Here is a 19,747-nt window from a genome sequence, read left to right as displayed (position 1 = left end):
TGTTTGGGGAAGATGTTACCTCCTAGAAGAAAATTACAAAAGTAATAATTTGTGCAATCTTTTTCTGTACCCAAGGACATAAAACTGATCCCTCTTTTTTTTAAAAAAATGCTTATACTGCAAAAGATACTTTCATTTGCACATTCCTTTGGGCAACATATTAAAATGCCTTTGAACACTCCTAGTTAATGTTTAACTTGGCAGGCCACACACAGAGAGTTCGTTTTGATATATATAAAGCACATGAAGATTCTGAGGTCTACCTGAAAGCAGCAAGTTTCTCTGAATATTGTAAGTATTCATGGTTTCTTTTTTTCTTTCCTTTCAACTTTAGAAAAACTTGTATGCACTTTCTTTCATCATACTGCTTCATTTTCATATGACAGCTTGTCTGGCACTGATCCAACTGACTTTTAAGTGACTTTCCCCAGTATTAGCATAATAATAGTAATGCTTGCACTGTATATTCTTCTGCAGAAATCTGCATAGATTTATTGAAACAGTCCCCATGTCCTGCAAGATTCTGGGAAATGCAGCCCAAATAAGTAGCTTTTCTGAATTCTGGGTCTGCCAAGTCCAGGTATATGGTTGGCGACTTCAAGATCTCACTGTCCCTTTGTGTTCTTGATCTTGAAACCAGATTTAGTCTGGAGAGCATACCAAACTTATGAGGAGACTCCCTCCAATTCCAGGAGCGCTCAAGTCATATGAGCCACCTGTGCTGATACCTTGAAACAAAAGGTATCATCATTCTGCTCTGCAAAAGTATATAACTACAGTACTCGTCCCAGCCCACTAGTTCAGGATGTTGGTGAAACATTAAAAGAAGAAGCCTTTCAGAGTTTTATACTCCATGATGAGGACCCAAAAGGTTGAACCATACTATCTATTATAGATAACTCATAATTAGAAATTGAGTCATTTAGTATTTAAGGAACACATATAGTATTTCTTGTCAGAGAAATCAGACATTCAAAGAAGGAAAGTGTTCTGATCTGTGTGCAACCCAATCACAAAATGAAGGAAGATAACTTCCAAATTACAGGATGTGAAAAAAATCTTCTGCTGTGAGAATTACATGCCACTGGCACTTAATGAATTCCTTATCTGAGGAATGATCTCTCTGTAATGTGGAGTGGTATGGATGTAAACAAGAAAAAACAGAGCCTGTCACATTTAAAAATTATGTATTTGTAATCCTGTGTGAACAAAAAAAATTAACATATCTGGCAGAAAGGGATCTCAATATTTGGCAGATCGTCTTCTTCCACTAGATCTACCCGAATCAACTGACATAGCCAGCAGGGACAACTGAGGGGCCTGATGCCGAGGGAGGCCCGGAAGGAAAAAAACAAGAAACCGGGCCTTCTCGGCAGTGGCCCCTCGGCTGTGTAACACTCTTCCAACCAAAATTAGGCTGGCACTCTCACTGGGTATTTTCAAAAGCCAGCTAAAAACTTGGCTATTCAAGTAGGCCTTCCCTCCAGTGAATTAAGTGATTCTTATTTCTCTTTCTTTTTAAGTCATGTCATCTTGGTAATGTTTTCTTCGAATTAATTGTTATAATTGTAATTTTTTTCATGATTTTATATATGTCATATTGCCCTTTTTTATCTATGTAAGCCGCCCCGAGTAGACATTGTCTAGAGGGGCGGGGTAAAAATCAAATAAATAAATAAATAAATAAATAAATAAATAAATAAATAAATAAATAAATAAATAAATAAATAAATAAAGGGGGGAGAAAGAAAAGAGAAATGTGCATTTCCAGAACTCTGCAATATACTGATAATGTAGACCTAATAATTCATAAATTATGAGTAAGAATCAACCTTTTGAAAAGAAAGCAGGATTGACATAGCCCCCTACACTGTCTCCCGTGTTAGAACTGAATCACAGGTTTCTTTGAAAACATTGCCAACAGCCATGGGTGAATGGATGTACTTCTATGCGGGGGGGCTGAATCTAGAGCTGCCCTCCAGGGCATAAAGACTGCATGGCAGAAGACGATTTGTCAAAAATTGCCTCCCACACCTCATCCCATTGGGAGGTCTGGATCACAGAGTTCTGTTCCACATGGCTCTGGCTGCAAACCATTTTTTACTTCGTGTTCAAGTGCTGTTGGATGGCACTTCGTTATACTTGCATTTTAGCATTTTACAACTGCTGCTAGGTGGCATCAAGTGGCTTCTGAATGATGGCAATCCTAGTAGACTTTTTGAAGTATGTGAGATGTTTGAGAAGCAGTTTACCATTGCCACTGACAGTGCGTTTCCACAGCCAAATTAAAATTAGAACCCAGCTCTCCTGAGTCTTAGTTCCGTACTCTATCCAAGACACCACACTTTCTTAGTTTTTTTAAAAAAAAATAAAACTAAACAAAATTTTATCACATTTTTGTGCTGCCAGCTCCCTTGAACATTGGAAAGGCAGGATACAAATGTAATAATTTTTAAGAAATGTGGATTACAGTATTTTTTTATTTATTTAACTTATATGCCGCCCAGACTACCAAAAGGTCTCTGGGCGGCTTACAACAATTTGAATACAATAAAAAGATGAAAAGATAAAACAATTAAAATACTATTACAAATACAATGCTCTAAAAATTGCCATCAGGACCCACAGTTTATATTATTTTAATTAATAACCTTCTGGAACAGGAAGGTTTTGACCTGGCACCGAAATGTCATCAGTGGTGTGATAGTCCGTATCCATTTAACTGTTCACACTCAGGTTCCTACACAGAGATTTCCCATACATGATCCTTCAAAGAAGACCCCTCAGTGTATGACTCAGTTCTTCAATGAGTAGGAGAGCCATCCCAAACCTATGAGAGCATGTACCCATTGCCACTTTTGATGGGGCAAAAATCATTGAGAGGCAACAGCTTGAGGTTGTGCAGGTGGCCCAGAGGCTGTATGTTGTCCTCTCTTCCCCTTGTAAGACTGTAGTGGTGACATTTAAAGTTGCCCTAAGTTTAGAAGCCTCCTGTTCCTTGTCGACATTAGCCTTCATTTGAACCCCCATTTTTCTTAGACCGTGCTTAGCGGAGTTGCTGTTCTACTCAGAACAAAGTATCTGCCTTTAAGGTTATGAGGTTAAACCATATTCTCTTAATCAAGAAGCCTGGAATAAGTCCTGACAGACTTTTAAATAGGGTGGATGATTTTAAAAAATTTTTATAAAATCAAAGTTCAGAATTTAAATTGTGATTTGAATCAATTTGATTTTTACCAATTTGATTTTTATTCACCCTACTTTTAGAATATTTGAAATCCTTTTGTTCGTCCCTTTTTAACGTTATTTACAGAGCTTGAACGTGTTATTTCTTTCAAACTACAATGCCCAAAATCCCACTGCTGCAGATTGTAGGAGTTGTAGTATGGGGGGAAAAAAACATTTCCACTGTCTCATTATATGTAGCGTGTTTTAAACGTGCCTCACTATTTAAACTTCACCCACTCTCTTCTCCCCCTTCTCTCTGTCTGACACATACACCCCATCACCAGCACTCTACCTCATACACATATTTATTTCAGGATGCTTGCACACATCTAAACTTACTCACTGTATTCTCACATCTCCCTTTCATACACCCATACATACACTGACACACTGTTCTTTTCAATTTGAAAGGTAAACAGCATTAGCATCTTCTCAGTCTCCTCTATGATGTTTGCTTGCAGCTATTTGACTGAGAGGCATGCATAGAAGCCACATGCATCAAACAACTTTCAAACACTTTCTAGGAGGCCAAACTAGGGATGTAACGAAGACTTTTAAGAAATCCTTCTAATTCCGAGTAATTTCCCTGGTTCCACCATGCTGAGAATTCTCAATGAGACTCCCCTGGCAGTAACTAGATTTCTCTAACTCTTCATAGGTCCAGGTCTCATTTTTCCCTCCCTCTCTCCCCAGATTCGTCTGTTCATTTGCACCTGAAACTGCCAAAATCTGTGCAGTTCAAAGCCCTTTCCAGGGAATCTTACACAGGAAAGATATCATTTTGCACAGAAATAATAATGAGTCTATGCAAATCAGTATTTCGCGAGGGGGGGGATAACCCTGAAACATGAGAAATCTGACAAGATCTCTTGGCAGCTTTTCCCTCAGTTTCTTGCTCAGCATGAGAATGTGAGATCCCTAGGCCAAATTTTGAATGAAAACTCTGCTTTAAACATGAAGAGCGGTCCCAGTTGTGTGCACAGTCATGGGTGGCAGGTTTAAAACGCAAAAGAAATACTTACAAACCCTTTGCTCCCATAATAATTCCCCCCTTCAACCTCTCTCTGCTATTGAAAATGAGCACAGCCTGAAGGAAAGTAACTTGGGGACAGTATAAAGAAAGGAAGAAGATGATCTAACAGCCCCCCCCTCCACAAATGCACAGATACAGATACACATTTTCTGCTTCACATTGCTCTGCTTCCAACAATTTTACATATCATGCAGGAAGCGCCATGTTCAACAAAGCAGGCCAGCTCTGGTCACATCTAGTTTGGCCAGAACATGTTGGGAAATCCACATTTTGGGTGGAGATTTGTAATCTGGCAGAAATACTGTTCTAATAAGGATGCAGGCTACTTACTGCTTGTTGAAAAGAATAAACTACCTGTGGACACAGCTCAGTTAAGGGAGACTTAAAGATGCCAGTGGTTAAATTCCTTGCAAACAGTATTTTCTAACCCACTTAGAACATCTAGCTTCCTATGAACTTACCATTCTATTCTGACACTCTCTCAAAAAATGTCTGATTTAAGAAGCGTAGAAAGTGCAGTATCTACTACTTAAAAACTATAGTAAAGAGCAAAACAACATTTCACATCATTTTGCCCTAAATATATTTCCCCCCTAAATGTAGTAAAAATGTGGCTTTGACTTTTTATCACAAAATTTGCAATTAAAGTCCATAATGCTTTTGTGAGTGTTGTGATAAAAAGTCAAAGCCATTTTTTAAAAAATGTACAGCCTTGACAATAACAAATATTTGGAGCATTTCAGACTCTATATAGTCCCAATTCATATCAGGGGCCTGACTAAATGATGGTTCTGCAATTTATTGGCAGACACAAATTTGCTTTTTCCTTTTCCTAACCTTTTATAATGACTTGCACCATCACTTTAATTCACCCAGACTGTGTGTACCCCACTGATTATCCAAAGGCATCAATGTTTTTTCTGGGAGTAATGCCCTGAATGATGCTTTTCAAAGTTTTGCTCAATTTCAAATATTTGCTTCCTGTAACAAATATTTGTGCTTTCACCCTGGGGAACAAAGTTGAAGTCTGATCGTCTGTCTGAGTTTTGTTTGGTTTTCAAGAACCTCGACAAACTGTGATGAATTTAACAAGATCCGGCTGTCTGAAAAAAACGTTACCACACAGTTACTTTAGAGCCCAACTGGTCAGTTGAGCAAAACTGAATCACATTTTGAACAATTTGATTTTGACCATCATACTTAATAAGAGAATAAATTAATAAATTATCCTTTAAAGGAAGAAAAGCAGAAATTTGCATAAAGTCAGTGTGCTGTGACTAAAAACCCTTTATATATATAGCATAGTATATATATAACATTATATATATATATAGCATATATATATAGCATGTTGCAACTCTTTGTGGTTTCCAGTCAGCCAATCAACTCTTGCCTGACTGACTTCCCCAACCTATTCAGAGAATTTGGATCTGTGTTCTAGGCTTGTTATGAGGAGAAATCACCTTTTACTGTAAAGGTGCCTCAAAGGTTTTCCCATTATTTTCCTGCAGTTCTTATTCTTTGTATGGCCCTTCTCCTGTGAAGAATATATTTGGTTCTGCATCACCCTTCCCAATTGCTTCCCAGATTCACTTCTGCATAAGTGTAGATGTAGGTGAATCACAGCCAACAAGGCAAGTTGAGGGGTTCATACTTAGCTGTAGAAACATCAACAAATTCCATATAAAGTTGCGAAATGACTGCCACAAGAACCCAAAGGGAAATGGCCTACAGTGGTAACTGTTACTTCAAGTCAACTGTTGAACTGATTGCAGCTTCAGTGCTGATCTTTACCTCCTGCCAAGCTCAAAGGTAAGGCAGCCCTAAATAGTATAATACATGTTTTGCAAATCATTGTATCTTGTTTAATGCACAGTTCAATCTTGAATTCATACCTTTAAGGCCATAACATAACATACCAATAATCCATGCATATTTAAATGCAATATTTTAGGAGGAGCTGTTCCATATTGTTCTGAAATACAAATGGAGAACCAAGGCTTGCCCAGGCTCAATGATGGTTAAACAAAAATATGAAGCATAGTCACTGTAGTTGAGATGCTCCATATTAGCATCTGTGCCCATGTAGCTAGATGTACCATGCCCTGTTTGAATAACTATCTGATGGACAGGACTGCATAATCTGCCTTTATGTCTTCAGAGTGCAAACCCTGGGTGCAGATAAGAATATTGACATCTATAGTGTATAAACTGAATTATTGTGTAATTCCCATGTTATAGTATTCTTGATTGAAGACTGGCAGTATATCATGGGATGCTTTTCCCCTTCCTGTCTTTTCTTTTTCCTTGTCGGCCATCAGGATTCAAGATGTCTGTAAGACTTCGAATAGCAGTAAGATGATTTGGTGCCACATCCCCCTGCCTGCTTTTTTTTTTTCCTAATGCATTTTGTAGGAAGTAAAACATCCTTCTCTTTCTTTTAATTCACAGAATTACTGACAGGAAGAATGAATTCTGCTGTCTATCTGTGCTTGATATTGCTTGGCCTTTGTACCACCATCCAAGGCCACCACCTTGAGGGTCATGATGACAACACAAGTGCAAATGCTCTTAAAATATATACCTACACTGCTCAATTTGCAGTTACATTATACAAAGAGCTTTCTGCAGCATCACCTGGCAAGAATGTTTTCTTCTCACCCCTCAGTATCTCAGCTATATTTTCACTTCTGTCACTGGGGGCAAAATCAACCACCCACACTCAGATTCTAGAAGGCCTTAGCTTTAACTTGAGCGCAATCCAGGAAAAGGAAATTCATCAGAGTTTCCATGACATCTTCTCCGTGCTGACTCGCCGTGACAGTCAGATCCAGCTTGACATCGGACAGGCCTTGTTTCTGAAAGAGGACAAAAAGCCACTGCAGAAATTTTTGGATGACATCCATGGCTTCTATGATGCAGAGATTTTACCGACAAAATTCCAGGAACCAGCGGAGGCTGAGAAACAGATCAATGATTACGTAGAAAAGAAAACCCATGGGAAAATTGTGAATTTGGTCAAGAGCCTTGATAAAGATACTGACCTGGTGTTGGTTAATTACATGTTCTTTAAAGGTAAACAACGAGAGTTCAATAGATACTTCTTCTAGTCAAATAGATATGCAACTCTTATGCTACTCTTAATACTAGAACTGTAGGGCATGCACAGAAGGTGGATAATGGAAGATTACAGAAGAGGTAGAAAGAGCCACCTCTTTGGACATTGCATAGTTAAATGGTGAGATTCTTTCTCACAAGATGCAAAGAAAGACACCAAATTTGGATGGTGCTTTGTTCTGCAAAGGGGCTAGGACAATTACCTAACATCCCAAGAGAAAACCAAAAGTCCTTGCAGAGAGCAGCTGACCAGGGTTTTCAGGCAACGGCTATTGTGAAAGGCAGATCAAAAAGCCCACAAAGAATTTAGAGGCAAGGCAAACAAACAGGGAGGGGTCAGGAAACAGGCACACTCAAAGCCGGCCAAGGGTTCAAGTCTCGAAAAGCTTCAGAGATGAGTTTCAGAAAAAGAAGCAGGCAGGGATGGGGCACCAGATGTGGCCAAAAGAAGTGGAAAAGAACCAAACAAGTGCCCAAGAAACAGCTAGATAAATTTCTCCGGCTACTTTGCTAGTTTGGAACTGAGGCTTTTAAGCTGAACCCATCCTATATTCAGCTACAACTCCTCAGAGGCCCATGAAAGAAAACATCTGAAAGCCAAGAGCTTCTGTATAGCGGCCCTTCCCAATGGAGCACCCTTTGGCTGTCTGGGGAGCCTGACACATTTGAAGGGGGCCACAGACTGGAAACAGTTCTTCATACACCACCTTATAAAGGCTTGTTATGTGACTTAAATAATCCTGATTCAGCCTATACAGTGGTGCCTCGCATTACGACGTTAATTTGTTCCAGCGAAATCGCTGTAGAACGAAAACGTCATAATGCGAAAATAAAAAGCCCATTGAAACTCATTCAAATCCCTTCAATGCATTCCAATGGCCTGGAAACTCACCATCCAGCGAAGATCCTCCATAGGGCAGCCATTTTCGGTGCCTGTGCAGTGAGGAATCCATCCCAGAAAACAGCGGGGAGCCATTTTATGTACCCAGCAGCCATTTTGAAACCGCCGATCAGCTGTCCGAAAATCGTCGTTTTGTGAAGAATCAGTTCCCGAAGCAGGGATCATCGCAAAGCAATACAAGCCCATTCAGATCATCATTTTGCGATCGCAAAAGCAATCGCAAAAATGGTGTCGTAATGCGGTTTCATCGTAATGCAGGGCAATCGTAAAGTGGGGCATGACTGTATTTCTTTTATATTGTGTTTATGGCCATGGTTTGAAAAAGGTTGAGAATGGCTGGTCTAGAGCCTGAGGTCTCGAGTGTACCTCTTCAGATGCTGATGTTCTGAGGGATTGGGGGTTGCCGAGACCCTGAATCTGAGCTTCTCTCTTCACATCAAAGGGTAGGCCATCAGCCATCTCCCCTAATAGTCCATGTTCATTCTGGGCCTCTGATAGTCTGTTGGTTTTGAAAGTCTTGTCTGTCGCTGGAGCTCCAGAAAAGCACCTCTGGAAAGAGGTTCTCTGGCAGGGGCATGGCAAGGGGGGCTTCAGAAGGGGATTGGACAAATATCTGTAGGATTGCCCCCTCAGTGTCTATGAGTGAGCCCCTAAGGAGGGTTGCACCCACATTTGAGGGTGGAGAAAGAATAGCATCCTTTGGCAGGGAGGGTGTTAAAGGTAAAATATCCAGTTTGAGAAAAGCACCGAAAAAGTGATTGCTTCATTTAATCAGCTGATTCCTTTTTTACAAGTGGCTTGCCAGAAATCTCTTTCAATCTCTGAACAATCTATTTTGAAAAGCTCAGCTACAGCTGGAAGATTGTTTTGACTAAAAGTTGTGTCGTCTTTTAAGCACATTGACAAACAACATAAGCAAAGTCCCTTACTAGTACCAGTAGGGAAAAAATAGAACAATGCTTCTTATTGTTATTACAAGCATTGCAGTAGGATGCTGCTTTTGTGCATACAGAAGCTCTAATTCTGATACTCAAAAATTATCAATGTAATTCAAAAGTCCTAGAACACAGGTTGCTTTGAGAAATATCAGTTGATGCCCCATCTCTCATTTCCCTTTAATGGTTGAAGAGGCAGTATAATTCTTCCTGATTTTGACAGTGTGGCTTTTCTCCTGCATTTTTTCCTTAGGCAACTGGAAGAAACCTTTTGATCCACAGCAGACGACAGAAAGGGACTTCTTTGTGGATCAGGAAAAAACAGTCAAGGTCCCAATGATGCATAGGATGGGTTGGTTTTACTACTATTTTGACCCTGAGCTGTCTTGCACCGTGCTGCAACTTGACTACAACGGGACGGCCACTGCATTTTTTGTTCTACCCGAACGCGGAAAAGAGAAGGAACTGGAACAATCGCTGTCAACATGTGTTTTGAACAAATGGGCAGTCCATGTTTCCCGGTAATCTGTGCTTCTGCTTCTATATGTTGTGAGCGGTGGTTGAAAAGGGGCGTAATCAAGCAGTCTGCCTTGTCTCAGCCTCCCCGAACAACTCACTTAGCATGCCATCAGATTTGCTCAGACAGAGGTGGGGAAATCACATCCAGCAGGTGCCCTCCCCTGCCCACGTTTGCAGCTTCCAGTCCCCTGTGGAGCCCCCACGTACCCCCCCCATGTCAAAATATTTTATTAATAATATGTTTTATGGACACTTTGAGGAATAGTGGTTTTCAAACAGAATAGATTTGGGGGGGGAATTTTTTCCACTTCCCATTTTAAAAAACTGACCTGAAAAAAAAATCAAAACTGGAAGTTGGTAGGTGGGCACTTCCCATTTTGACTCCTCCCTCACCCCAGCAAGGGGATGAACAAGGGCCCCATGAAGCTGGTCATCTCCATTCAGAAGAATGGCTGGTGCAACAAACTGAACTTTATTCCAGATCTGTGTACAGCAGATCAGTTGTCATCCCTGGCTTCTCCCGTTTCCAACTCCCACTGTTCCTTAGGTCCAAGCCTTGTACAGCAGGGCAGTTGAGACTCACCCCCTGCCCACTCAATCTCCATCTTCTAGGTGGTTCTCTTTATGCCCACTCCTTTAGCATCTGTCTTCCGTCTCTTGCTATACCTTTGCTCAGAGATCCCTCTCAAGCTGCCTCAGTCTTTTGGATTGGCACTCTCTTCTCCAGCACCATAGCTAGGTTAGAGTTGGTGCAGCTGAGGGCAGGCTAGGGGCCTTCATTGTAGACCCACTTCTCCCCATGGGAGGCTTGATGTCAAGCAGGTCTAGTAGTCTCCTATGCCGAGCACAGTAGGTTTTCAAGGTGCTGGGGTTTGCAGTGAGACATACCTGGGTGAGTACAGTGTACCCAAAGTAGGAGAGGACATCTGGGCACCAGGAACCCTTCGGCCACCAGCCACTTCTGAACATCCACCCAAATGCCTATTCCATTCTTCCCTTTCCTATATATACTATCTTAACTTTAAAAATGCATATATAATATATGCAAAATGCAAACAACAATTGCAGGATTCCTCTGAAGGCTTTGAAGCTTTCCAATCTTCAGTTCATTTGCACACTTTGCATTTGGTTTTTATTTTTAAAAAAGGCATTTGCTGAATTACTTGTTGTATGAACGGTAACACATTGGCCTTTTTCTCTCAGAAGTAAGAGCCAGTGTGCTAGGGCTTACTTCCTTGTAACTATGTTAAGTATTACAGTCTTAGGTGCATTTTATAATTGATGTTATATGATATATATTGATGCTATATATTTAATTAAATATATAGCATCAATTTCCCGCCAACCTAGCGGTTCGAAAGCATGCAAATGCAAGTAGATAAATAGGGACCACTTCGGTGGGAAGGTAACAGCGTTCCGTGTCTGAGTCGCACTGGCCATGTGACCACGGGAGATTGTCTTTGGACAAAACGCTGGCTCTATGGCTTGGAAACGGGGATGAGCACCGCCGCCTAGAGTCGAACACAACTGGACAAAAATTGTCAAGGCGAACCTTTACCTTTACCTTTATAGCATCCATTAAAATCAATTAAAATTATATATGTGTGTGTATATGTGTGTGTGTGTGTGTGTGTGTGTATATATATATATATATATATATATGTATATGTGTGTGTGTGTGTGTGTGTGTATGTATGTATGTATGTATATGTATGTATGTGTATGTATATATACTGTATATGTATTTATATGTGTGTGTGTGTGTGTATATGTATATATGTATGTATATGTACACACACACACACACACACACACACACACACACACACACACACACACACACACATATTCACACTTTGGGTACACTGTACTCATCCAGGTATGTCTTCTAATGAGAATAAGAGTACAGTATCTGAATTGGCCCAATTTCACCAAGATGGAAGAAGTCTGCCTTTTGAAAACAGGGTCTATGATGATGATGATGATGATGATGATGATGATGATGATGATGATGATGACGATGATGATGATGATGATGATGATGATGATGATGATGATGATGATGATGATGATGATGATGATGATGATGCTCTGTGCATCCCATGAGTTTATTTATTTGTTTCATTTATAGGTTGCCTTTCTCCCAATAAGGGGACCTAGGTGGCTCGCAATATTAACAAGAATACTTTAAAACATAACAAGTTAAACATTGCAAAACAATTAAACGATACACTGATTAAAATACAAACTAGCAATTAAAAGAAAGTAAACATTAAAAAGTATCTTAATTTTAAAAAGTGCATTCAGGGACTTAATTATGATTGTTAATCTTTAGCTATCAGTAGAAGGATAAAAGGGAGGAAACCAGTTCTTTCAATGGAATCCAGAAGGCCACAAGGAGCTTGGCACAGACATTGGCACACTGCAATTACATGCTCCTGATCATTGTCATCTATCAGAAGGCAGGATAAAACATTTAACAACAGCTGAAGCATCCGAAGTCTTATCAAGGGCAGCCCTAGAGAAGCTGTTATTGCAGCAGTCAAGGCAATGTAGCTAGCACAATAAATCCATATGAAGATAGTATATAGTTTGCTCACATTCATCCAGAGTCAATGAGGTGATTGATAATCGAGGTTCCGTCTTCTCTCTCTCTGTTTTTGAAGTCACACAGCCAACGTGTACATTCCAAAGTTTAATATTTCTACCAGCTATGATCTAAAGGAGCCCCTCATCAAACTGGGTATTAGAGATGTTTTCTCTGACCACGCTGACCTGACTGGATTCACCGGGCAACCTCTGAAAGTAACAAAAGTAAGTCTAAAATCATAATTCCTTTTATTCATATCACTTCATCTTAGCCAGGATCTTGTTGTTCTTGTAGATAGGCAATCAGGCTCACTGAAGTGATTGTGCTCTGTATCCTTCTGTTTAGTTTCCATGTTTCTCATCCTTCTTTTTTACCAAGGGAAAAAAGTACGAGAGAAACTCAGTCTTTGTAGGCCTGTGTTAGGAGATGTGACAGGGTGAGCTGCAATCCTTATGAGCTGAGGATTTTTCTAGTAACAGTAGATTATTATGAGCTATCTATATCTTCAGTGGGCAATTAAGAACCATTAGCTTTCCAAAAGACCTGCCCTTGATGGAGATGAAAACTGCTGAAACCAGTTTGCTGCTATAGAGCAATACAGTTGTCTGTGTTATTCAGTTCTATGTGGGCCCATAAATATGGGGTTTCTTATAATCAGTGCCTGCATCCCAAAATTTACCACTACATCACTGTGGGTGGGTGTCTCTGATGTTTTAATAACAAAATGAATCATTGGTTTAAAAAAATCACACAGGTTGGCTGAACAGACTAAACAATGACAAGGACAATGATCTTGTTTTAAAAATTCAGCAGGTCCTTCTTCCCACATGAGGTTGAGATCACATGTTAAAGCAAATGCAGCTTTCTTTCTCTTACAGGGTTATATTTCTAGGCATGCATAGCTTCCAATGGCTAAAATCCAGTTGCTTAGTGTAGTGAATCTCACTGGATTTGACGCATTGAATCAATGGGGACTTGGTGAGTTAATGCCTCTGTAAGCCATGGTAAGCGTTGTTGTTGTTTAGTCTTGGTAAGAGTAGGCCCATTTAAATCAATGGAACTTACAGTGGAGTTGACTCACTAGTTTAGTATGGTGAGCAACAGGATTTTGGCCAGTGTTACCTGCCTGAGGCATCAAACATTCAAACAAAGCCACGCTACCTTACAATGGATCAATTGAGAACCAAGCTACAGTGGTGCCTCCCTTAATGAGCGCACCGTTTAATGACGAATCCGCATAGCGATGTCGCTTTTGCGATCGCAAAAGCGATCGCATTGCGACATTTAGATAGGCAAAAACTCACATTGCGATGATCAGTAAGCATTTCGCTTACCAATCTTCGCATTGCGATGTTTACAGAACAGCTGATCGGCGGTTCCAAAATGGCCGCTGAGTGCCCAAAATGGCCACCGCAAGTGTTTTCGCGCCCTGCCCTCACTTACCAAGGGCACAAAATGGCGGCACTATGGAGGAACTTCGCTGAACGGTGAGTTTGGGCCCCATAGGAACGCATTAAACTAAGTTTAATGCGTTCCTATGGGGTTTTTCGATCTGTTTAGCGATGTTTTTGCATAGCGACGATTAATCCGGAACGGATTAACATCGCTATGCGGGGCACCACTGTAATATACTCAGCTTGAACCAAGGCAATCTCATGCTGAAGTAAATAAGTAGCATTTTCCCCTTAAGAGTGTGTGCTGTTTCTAGATGTAGAATCGATGCCTCCTCTGGTGAAGCTTTCAGACCTCACCCTCACTAAACACTGATCATTTTGTATGTTTCTTTGTTTCTTCTCAGGTTAACCATAAAGCTGTGCTGACAGTTGATGAAAAAGGGACTGAGGCAGCGGCAGCCACTGCTGTAGAAGCCATGCCTATGTCATTACCTCCCACCTTGGAATTCAACCACCCTTTTATGGTACTGCTTTACAACACAGTCACCAACAGTACCCTCTTCATTGGCAAAATAGTAGACCCAACTGAGCAATGAGCAACCAAGTACTGTACAGCAAATTCTTGATGCAGCTCCTGAATTAAAAACTCACCTTGTAACCAAAACGTAACGTGACGTGTCGTTTTTTTCTTGGATCTAAAGGAATGTAGGGGTGCAGGGTGGGGGACGCTGCAGGCAGTTTTATCTAGATGCCCTGGTAGTGTCCTACAGCAAGGTCACATCAAATATTACAACCCCTGCAAAAGCATCACATTTTTAGATAATGACATAAATTCTGTTGGTAGTCCCAGCTAGACTACACCCACTGAAATAACTGGATTTTTGTAAGCCTACACTCACCCTTCAGCAAGTGATTCTACAAGTAATTCAATGGGTCTGTTCTGGCTGGGATCACCCTATGGATTTGGATCAACAGTTCTTCATCAGTTCATGCCAAAGCGCCCAAAACTACCACGTGCTATTTATGAGCCATGCACTGTCAATTCAGAACTGACTTATAGTGACTTTATTAACGCTTTTATGATAAAGCAGTGATTTTGCCAGTGGCACCTCCCTCCATGTGTCTCCATGGATGAGCAGAGATTTGAATGCAGGTCTTCTAAATTGTAGTCCACTACACCTCCCTGAGTATTCTGTATCACCTGCACTAATTCTGCGATACAGTTCGAACAGCCACATTTGTGATACAAAGTTTTTTGAAAATAGTAATTTAAATGGATGGCATATAATAGTTCAAGCAAAAGATAACAAGTGAGCCTCCACAATGTAGCCTGACACGATCTCTTGGGATAACCCATGCTTAAGCACTAGTATATTTCTCATCTCATCCAGAGGGCCAAACACACCATTAAAGATGTTATAGACCAGTCCCCCTAAATTTCTGGAATTTACTGGAATTTGACAGGAAGCAGGGACAACAAAAGCAAACAACTGAAGCAAACTCTCACACACTCTATCTGTGATGAACAGTCTTTCTCCCAGGGAATCCACTGTGATCAGAATGGTGAGATAATGCAGACAAGCTAATCAAAGGAGGAACATGGCTTAATGTACATGTGCTATGTACAACGTTACATTTGTGTCATGGCTACAGTAGGTTTTTTTCTCTCAATCTAGAGAGATTAAAGAGCTTTCCATCTCATCTAGTCCAGAGATAGACACCTTCTGTCACAGTTCCAAAGGTCTTAGGAATGGACCTCAACAGATGGGAAACCCTGACATTGGAGCATTCAGCCTGGAGGCAGGCGGTGCATCACGGCCTCTCCCAATTTGAAGAGGCACTTGTTCAGCAGACCGAGGCAAAGAGGCAGTCCCAGAAGCAGCAAAATCAGGGAGCTGGACAGGGGACAAATTGCATTTGTCTTCAGTGTGGAAGGGATTGTCACTCTCAAATTGACCTTCTCAGCCACACTAGACGCTGTTCCAAGTCCTCTATACAGAGCACGTCACCATAGTCTCTTGAGACTGAAGGATGCCTAACGAACAGTAGATTTCATCTTCGTACAATCTATCCATGGTCCAAACATGACAGACATAAATATTTCATATATCTCTTTGCTGGTTCTAAGAAAAGTGGTAAAGACTGTCTCCAGGGAGGCAGCTCTTAAATAATACTCCAATTTGCAAGCATGGCACTTTTTCAATGGCAGGTGCACAGCTGACAGATAAATCTTATGTATATCGATCTTCCAGGCTTGGTCTCCTGCCATTTTAACACCTACAGAGACTGCACATATGCTACACTGACTGTCAACTTTTTCCTCACGCTAGCGCCCATCTGGTTGAGTAGGATTATACAAGGATGGCTACACTATCCTTGCATCTGTGATACCTAAAGAATCCCTTCACACACACACACATGCATATGCATGCATTCACACATGCAAAGACTGCTGAACAGTTTGGCCCCTGGGCCTTGAGGAAAAAAAAGTTGAAATAAATGTGTGAATTTCATACTCTGTAGCAGAGGGAGGCAAGGTTCAGAGTCTCGGACTCATTTTCCAACCCTGGAATCTATTGCAGGACACTCCAAATCCCCCATGAAATCTCAAAAATGGGGCAATGTTTCCACATATCCTTCACAACTTTGCCTTACCACATGGTCCTGGAATCAACCAGATAAGAGGAGAGCTGGGACTGAATGAAATAGAGGAGGAGGCGCAAGAAGTAGAACTGAACACATTGGAAACAATTGTTGGTGTAAGTTAGCAGAGTGTTTGTCTCAGTCCAGGCAGTCCAACTGATTCACACAGGCAAAGACAGCTTCTTCCAACACCAAGTGTATTTACAGTATATACAGAAAGAAAGCAGACCGCCGAAGAATTGATGCCTTTGAATTGTGGTGCTGGAGGAGACTCTTGAGAGTCCCCTGGACTGCAAGGAGAACAAACCTATCAATTCTGAAGGAAATCAACCCTGAGTGCTCACTGGAAGGACAGATCCTGAAGCTGAGGCTCCAGTACTTTGGCCATCTAATGAGAAGAAAAGACTCCCTGGAAAAGACCCTGATGTTGGGAAAGTGTGATGGCAGAAGGAGAAGGGGACGACCGAGGATGAGATGGCTGGACAGTGTCTGCGAAGCAACCAACATGAATTTGACCCAACTCTGGGAAGCAGTAGAAGATAGGAGGGCCTGGCGTGCTCTGGTCCATGGGGTCACGAAGAGTCGGACACGACTAAATGACTAAATAACAACAGAAGTTCAGCAGTACAAACCAACAGCATGACATTCATTAGAAGAGATCCGTACTTCTTCTCCACATGTCCACACAGTTATACACGTGCACATTTACATACAGCCAATCAGTGTGGACATTGCATCATCCCAGACTGCATGATTCAGCATTTTACACACCTGTCAAGTATGGCTGCTGATTATCATAGGCCTTGTTCTGCCTCAGTGTGGAAATTATCCTTGACAACAATGAGCCCAACGCTATCAAATTCTACATACAATTCCCAAAGAAGTCCAGTAAAATATGACTTCACCTCAGCTACGGAGGTTTCTCTGAAATGAAAGAAATAGTAAATAGAAACTGAGTTTTGCTTGCCCAGTTTTCGCTCCAGTACCTGCTTTATGAAACCTTGAAATCAAAGGTACTATCTAATAGAGCATGGGTGGAAAACATGCTCCAGGTGTTGCATTCACTATATCTAGGGCTGATGGGACTTTTATTCCAAAAAAAATCTGAAAAGACATAGCTTTACAATCCTTGTCTGACCATAACAAAATGTTGCCTATGTTGTGCTTTGCTAAACCCAACATCCTGCCTGGAAACTTCAACATTCATACCACCACCCCACTCCCTTGGAATGGAATCCACATATTTCTCTATATATGCTATATATACTTTCTATATTTACTAGAAAGAACTTTTTGTCGAGCTCTACTTTTTTGATGGAGACCCTGAAATGTTACAGGTAGCATGGCACCGGAACGCTCTTAAGTGCTGACTACAACACGAACTCCTTAGGTGCTGTCTGTAGTCTGCATATCTGCTTGCTGTTTTGTGACTGGCTGCTGAGTAGTAAACACAGCTGTCATTTGCAAGTATACTTCCTCAGTCATGAAGGTGTGTACACTATCTGACTCACATCTCTGGAACACCAATAGATCTCAGCTCTCTAATGCCCATAATACATAGTTTAGCCCTGGAAATTTGAAAGGGGCAACATCTTTAGCTACTAATTTTTCAGTAGAATTTGAGGTGAACCCATATGCTCCTTTATTTCAAGTTCATCTGAAAGGTTCACCTTTCTTTTTCCTACTGGTACCACGGGGACAAGCGCCACAAATCATAAATGAGCAACGGAGGTATCATTTACACTTTTCTCTGCTGCAAGTCACCCTGGCCATTTCGGTTATCATCTATGTCTGTGTGTTTCTTCTCTGCCGTCTAATTAACGCCATGGATGCCATATCGCTCACCACCTGGGCTGAACAAATTTCTCTATCACATTTGTTCTTTTCGTTTCCTCTCTGTACCAGCTCTTCTTCACAGCCTCCCACGTTAACTCCCACATTGTAACAGTTCCTTTCCTGGTACACAGCCATTTGTACAGAAGGTGGACATTGGCTGGCTCTGCAGTTGCACAGCCCACACTCGTTATCACACATCTCAATGTGCTGCCCTTAAAGGCGTATTCAGGAAGAGGCCCTGATCCTACTGAGAATGAGGTACTGCATCCCCACCCAACGGGGTAGCACAGCCAGGGCTCACAGGATCAAAATCCTGGAACATTTGGATTAATGGGGATATGACATCTTCTGCTCTGCCCTTCAAGCTCTCTCTCTTAATTGCATTTTCCACACTATATGATGCAGAAATCAGTCTTCTGAGGAACTGTATGCTGTTGTAGACTATCCTTGTTCTAATGCAAAGTATTTGAGGCTGCTTTGGTCTTCAATGGGCAATTAAGAGCCATTAGATTTACAAAACACCTGTTCCTGGTAGCAATAAAACCTACTAGAGGCCATTAGTCAGGGAGGATTGATCCACCTTTCTGTAGTTTTTTTGACTCTCCTGGAGCAGGTGCTACCTATGGGGACTGACATTATGACACCTCCACTTTCTACTTTGCCACTGTACCAGTGTATGAGAGCTGTTCAAATCCACAGCATTCAAGGTTGGCCCAAGACATTGTGCTACCTGGCGAAAAGGACAAGATGCCCCCATTCCATTCCATGTACCAAAGTCATTGGTCCAAAAATAGAAGCTTACCTCAATACCAGCAATGAGACAGAATCCTCCAACACAGCAGAGGGCAGTAGCTGCAGTTTAGGGGGCACAGGGTGGCTGCATGGTGGGATACATAGACCTCCACCCTTCAAAAGTAAAGCCCAAGGGATTTGGGAAGAATACCTGCTGCTCCCTCCAACATCTGCCACCTGATGTGGTTGCCTCATATCGCCTAACCAACCAAGACAACATGAAGACCTTAAAGACCAAGAAAGACAATATAGGGAGAGCCATATACTAGCTATTTCAAGTCTTGTTGTTTTGTTGTCGTTGTTGTTTAGTCATTAAGTTGTGTCCAACTCTTCATGACCCCATGAACCAGAGCACGCCAGGCCCTCCTGTCTTCCACTGCCTCCTGGAGTTGGGTCAAATTCATGTTGGTAGCTTCGATGACACTGTCCACCCATCTCATTCTCTATCGTCCTCTTCTCCTCTTGCCTTCACAGTATCCCAACATCAGGGTCTTTTCCAGGGAGTTTTCTCTTCTCATGAGATGGCCAAAGTATTGGAGCCTCAGCTTCAGAATACTGTATGTCCTTCCAGTGAGCACTCAGCGTTGATTACCTTCAGAATGGATAGATTTGTTCTCCTTGGAGTCCAGGGGACTCTCAAGAGTCTCCTCCAGCACCACAATTCAAAAGCATAAATTCTTCAACCGTCAGCCTTCTTTATGGTCCAGCTCTCACTTCCATACATGGCTACTGGAAAAACCATAGCTTTGACTATGAGGA

The 19,747-nt window shown here is 41.4% G+C and overlaps 1 protein-coding gene across 1 annotated transcript; it reads left to right on the top strand.

Moving 5' to 3' along the window:
• The first annotated feature begins 201 nt into the window (after positions 1–201).
• On the top strand, positions 202–14,381 carry LOC110090680 (alpha-1-antiproteinase 2). Its single transcript, XM_020814415.3, has 5 exons — positions 202–291; positions 6,713–7,336; positions 9,468–9,735; positions 12,400–12,547; positions 14,122–14,381. The coding sequence occupies exons 2-5, from the start codon at positions 6,730–6,732 to the stop codon at positions 14,311–14,313; spliced, it is 1,215 nt and encodes a 404-aa protein (XP_020670074.3). The 5' UTR covers positions 202–291; positions 6,713–6,729; the 3' UTR covers positions 14,314–14,381.
• Positions 14,382–19,747: the final 5,366 nt, after the last annotated feature.

The sequence above is a fragment of the Pogona vitticeps genome, chromosome 1 (genome assembly GCF_051106095.1).
Source record: "Pogona vitticeps strain Pit_001003342236 chromosome 1, PviZW2.1, whole genome shotgun sequence".
Taxonomy (NCBI): Eukaryota; Metazoa; Chordata; class Lepidosauria; order Squamata; family Agamidae; genus Pogona; species Pogona vitticeps.
Note: the sequence above shows the minus strand (reverse complement) of the source record. Positions and strands in the feature narration are given on the sequence as shown.

What these genes read in the sequence shown, in the direction of transcription:
- LOC110090680 (XM_020814415.3), top strand. Translation starts at nt 6,730, where the DNA reads ATGAATTCTGCTGTCTATCTGTGCTTGATATTGCTTGGCCTTTGTACC. An exon ending in TAATTACATGTTCTTTAAAG is followed by an intron (nt 7,337 to 9,467) that starts GTAAACAACGAG and finishes TTTTTTCCTTAG; the next exon opens with GCAACTGGAAGAAACCTTTT. An exon ending in AACCTCTGAAAGTAACAAAA is followed by an intron (nt 12,548 to 14,121) that starts GTAAGTCTAAAA and finishes GTTTCTTCTCAG; the next exon opens with GTTAACCATAAAGCTGTGCT.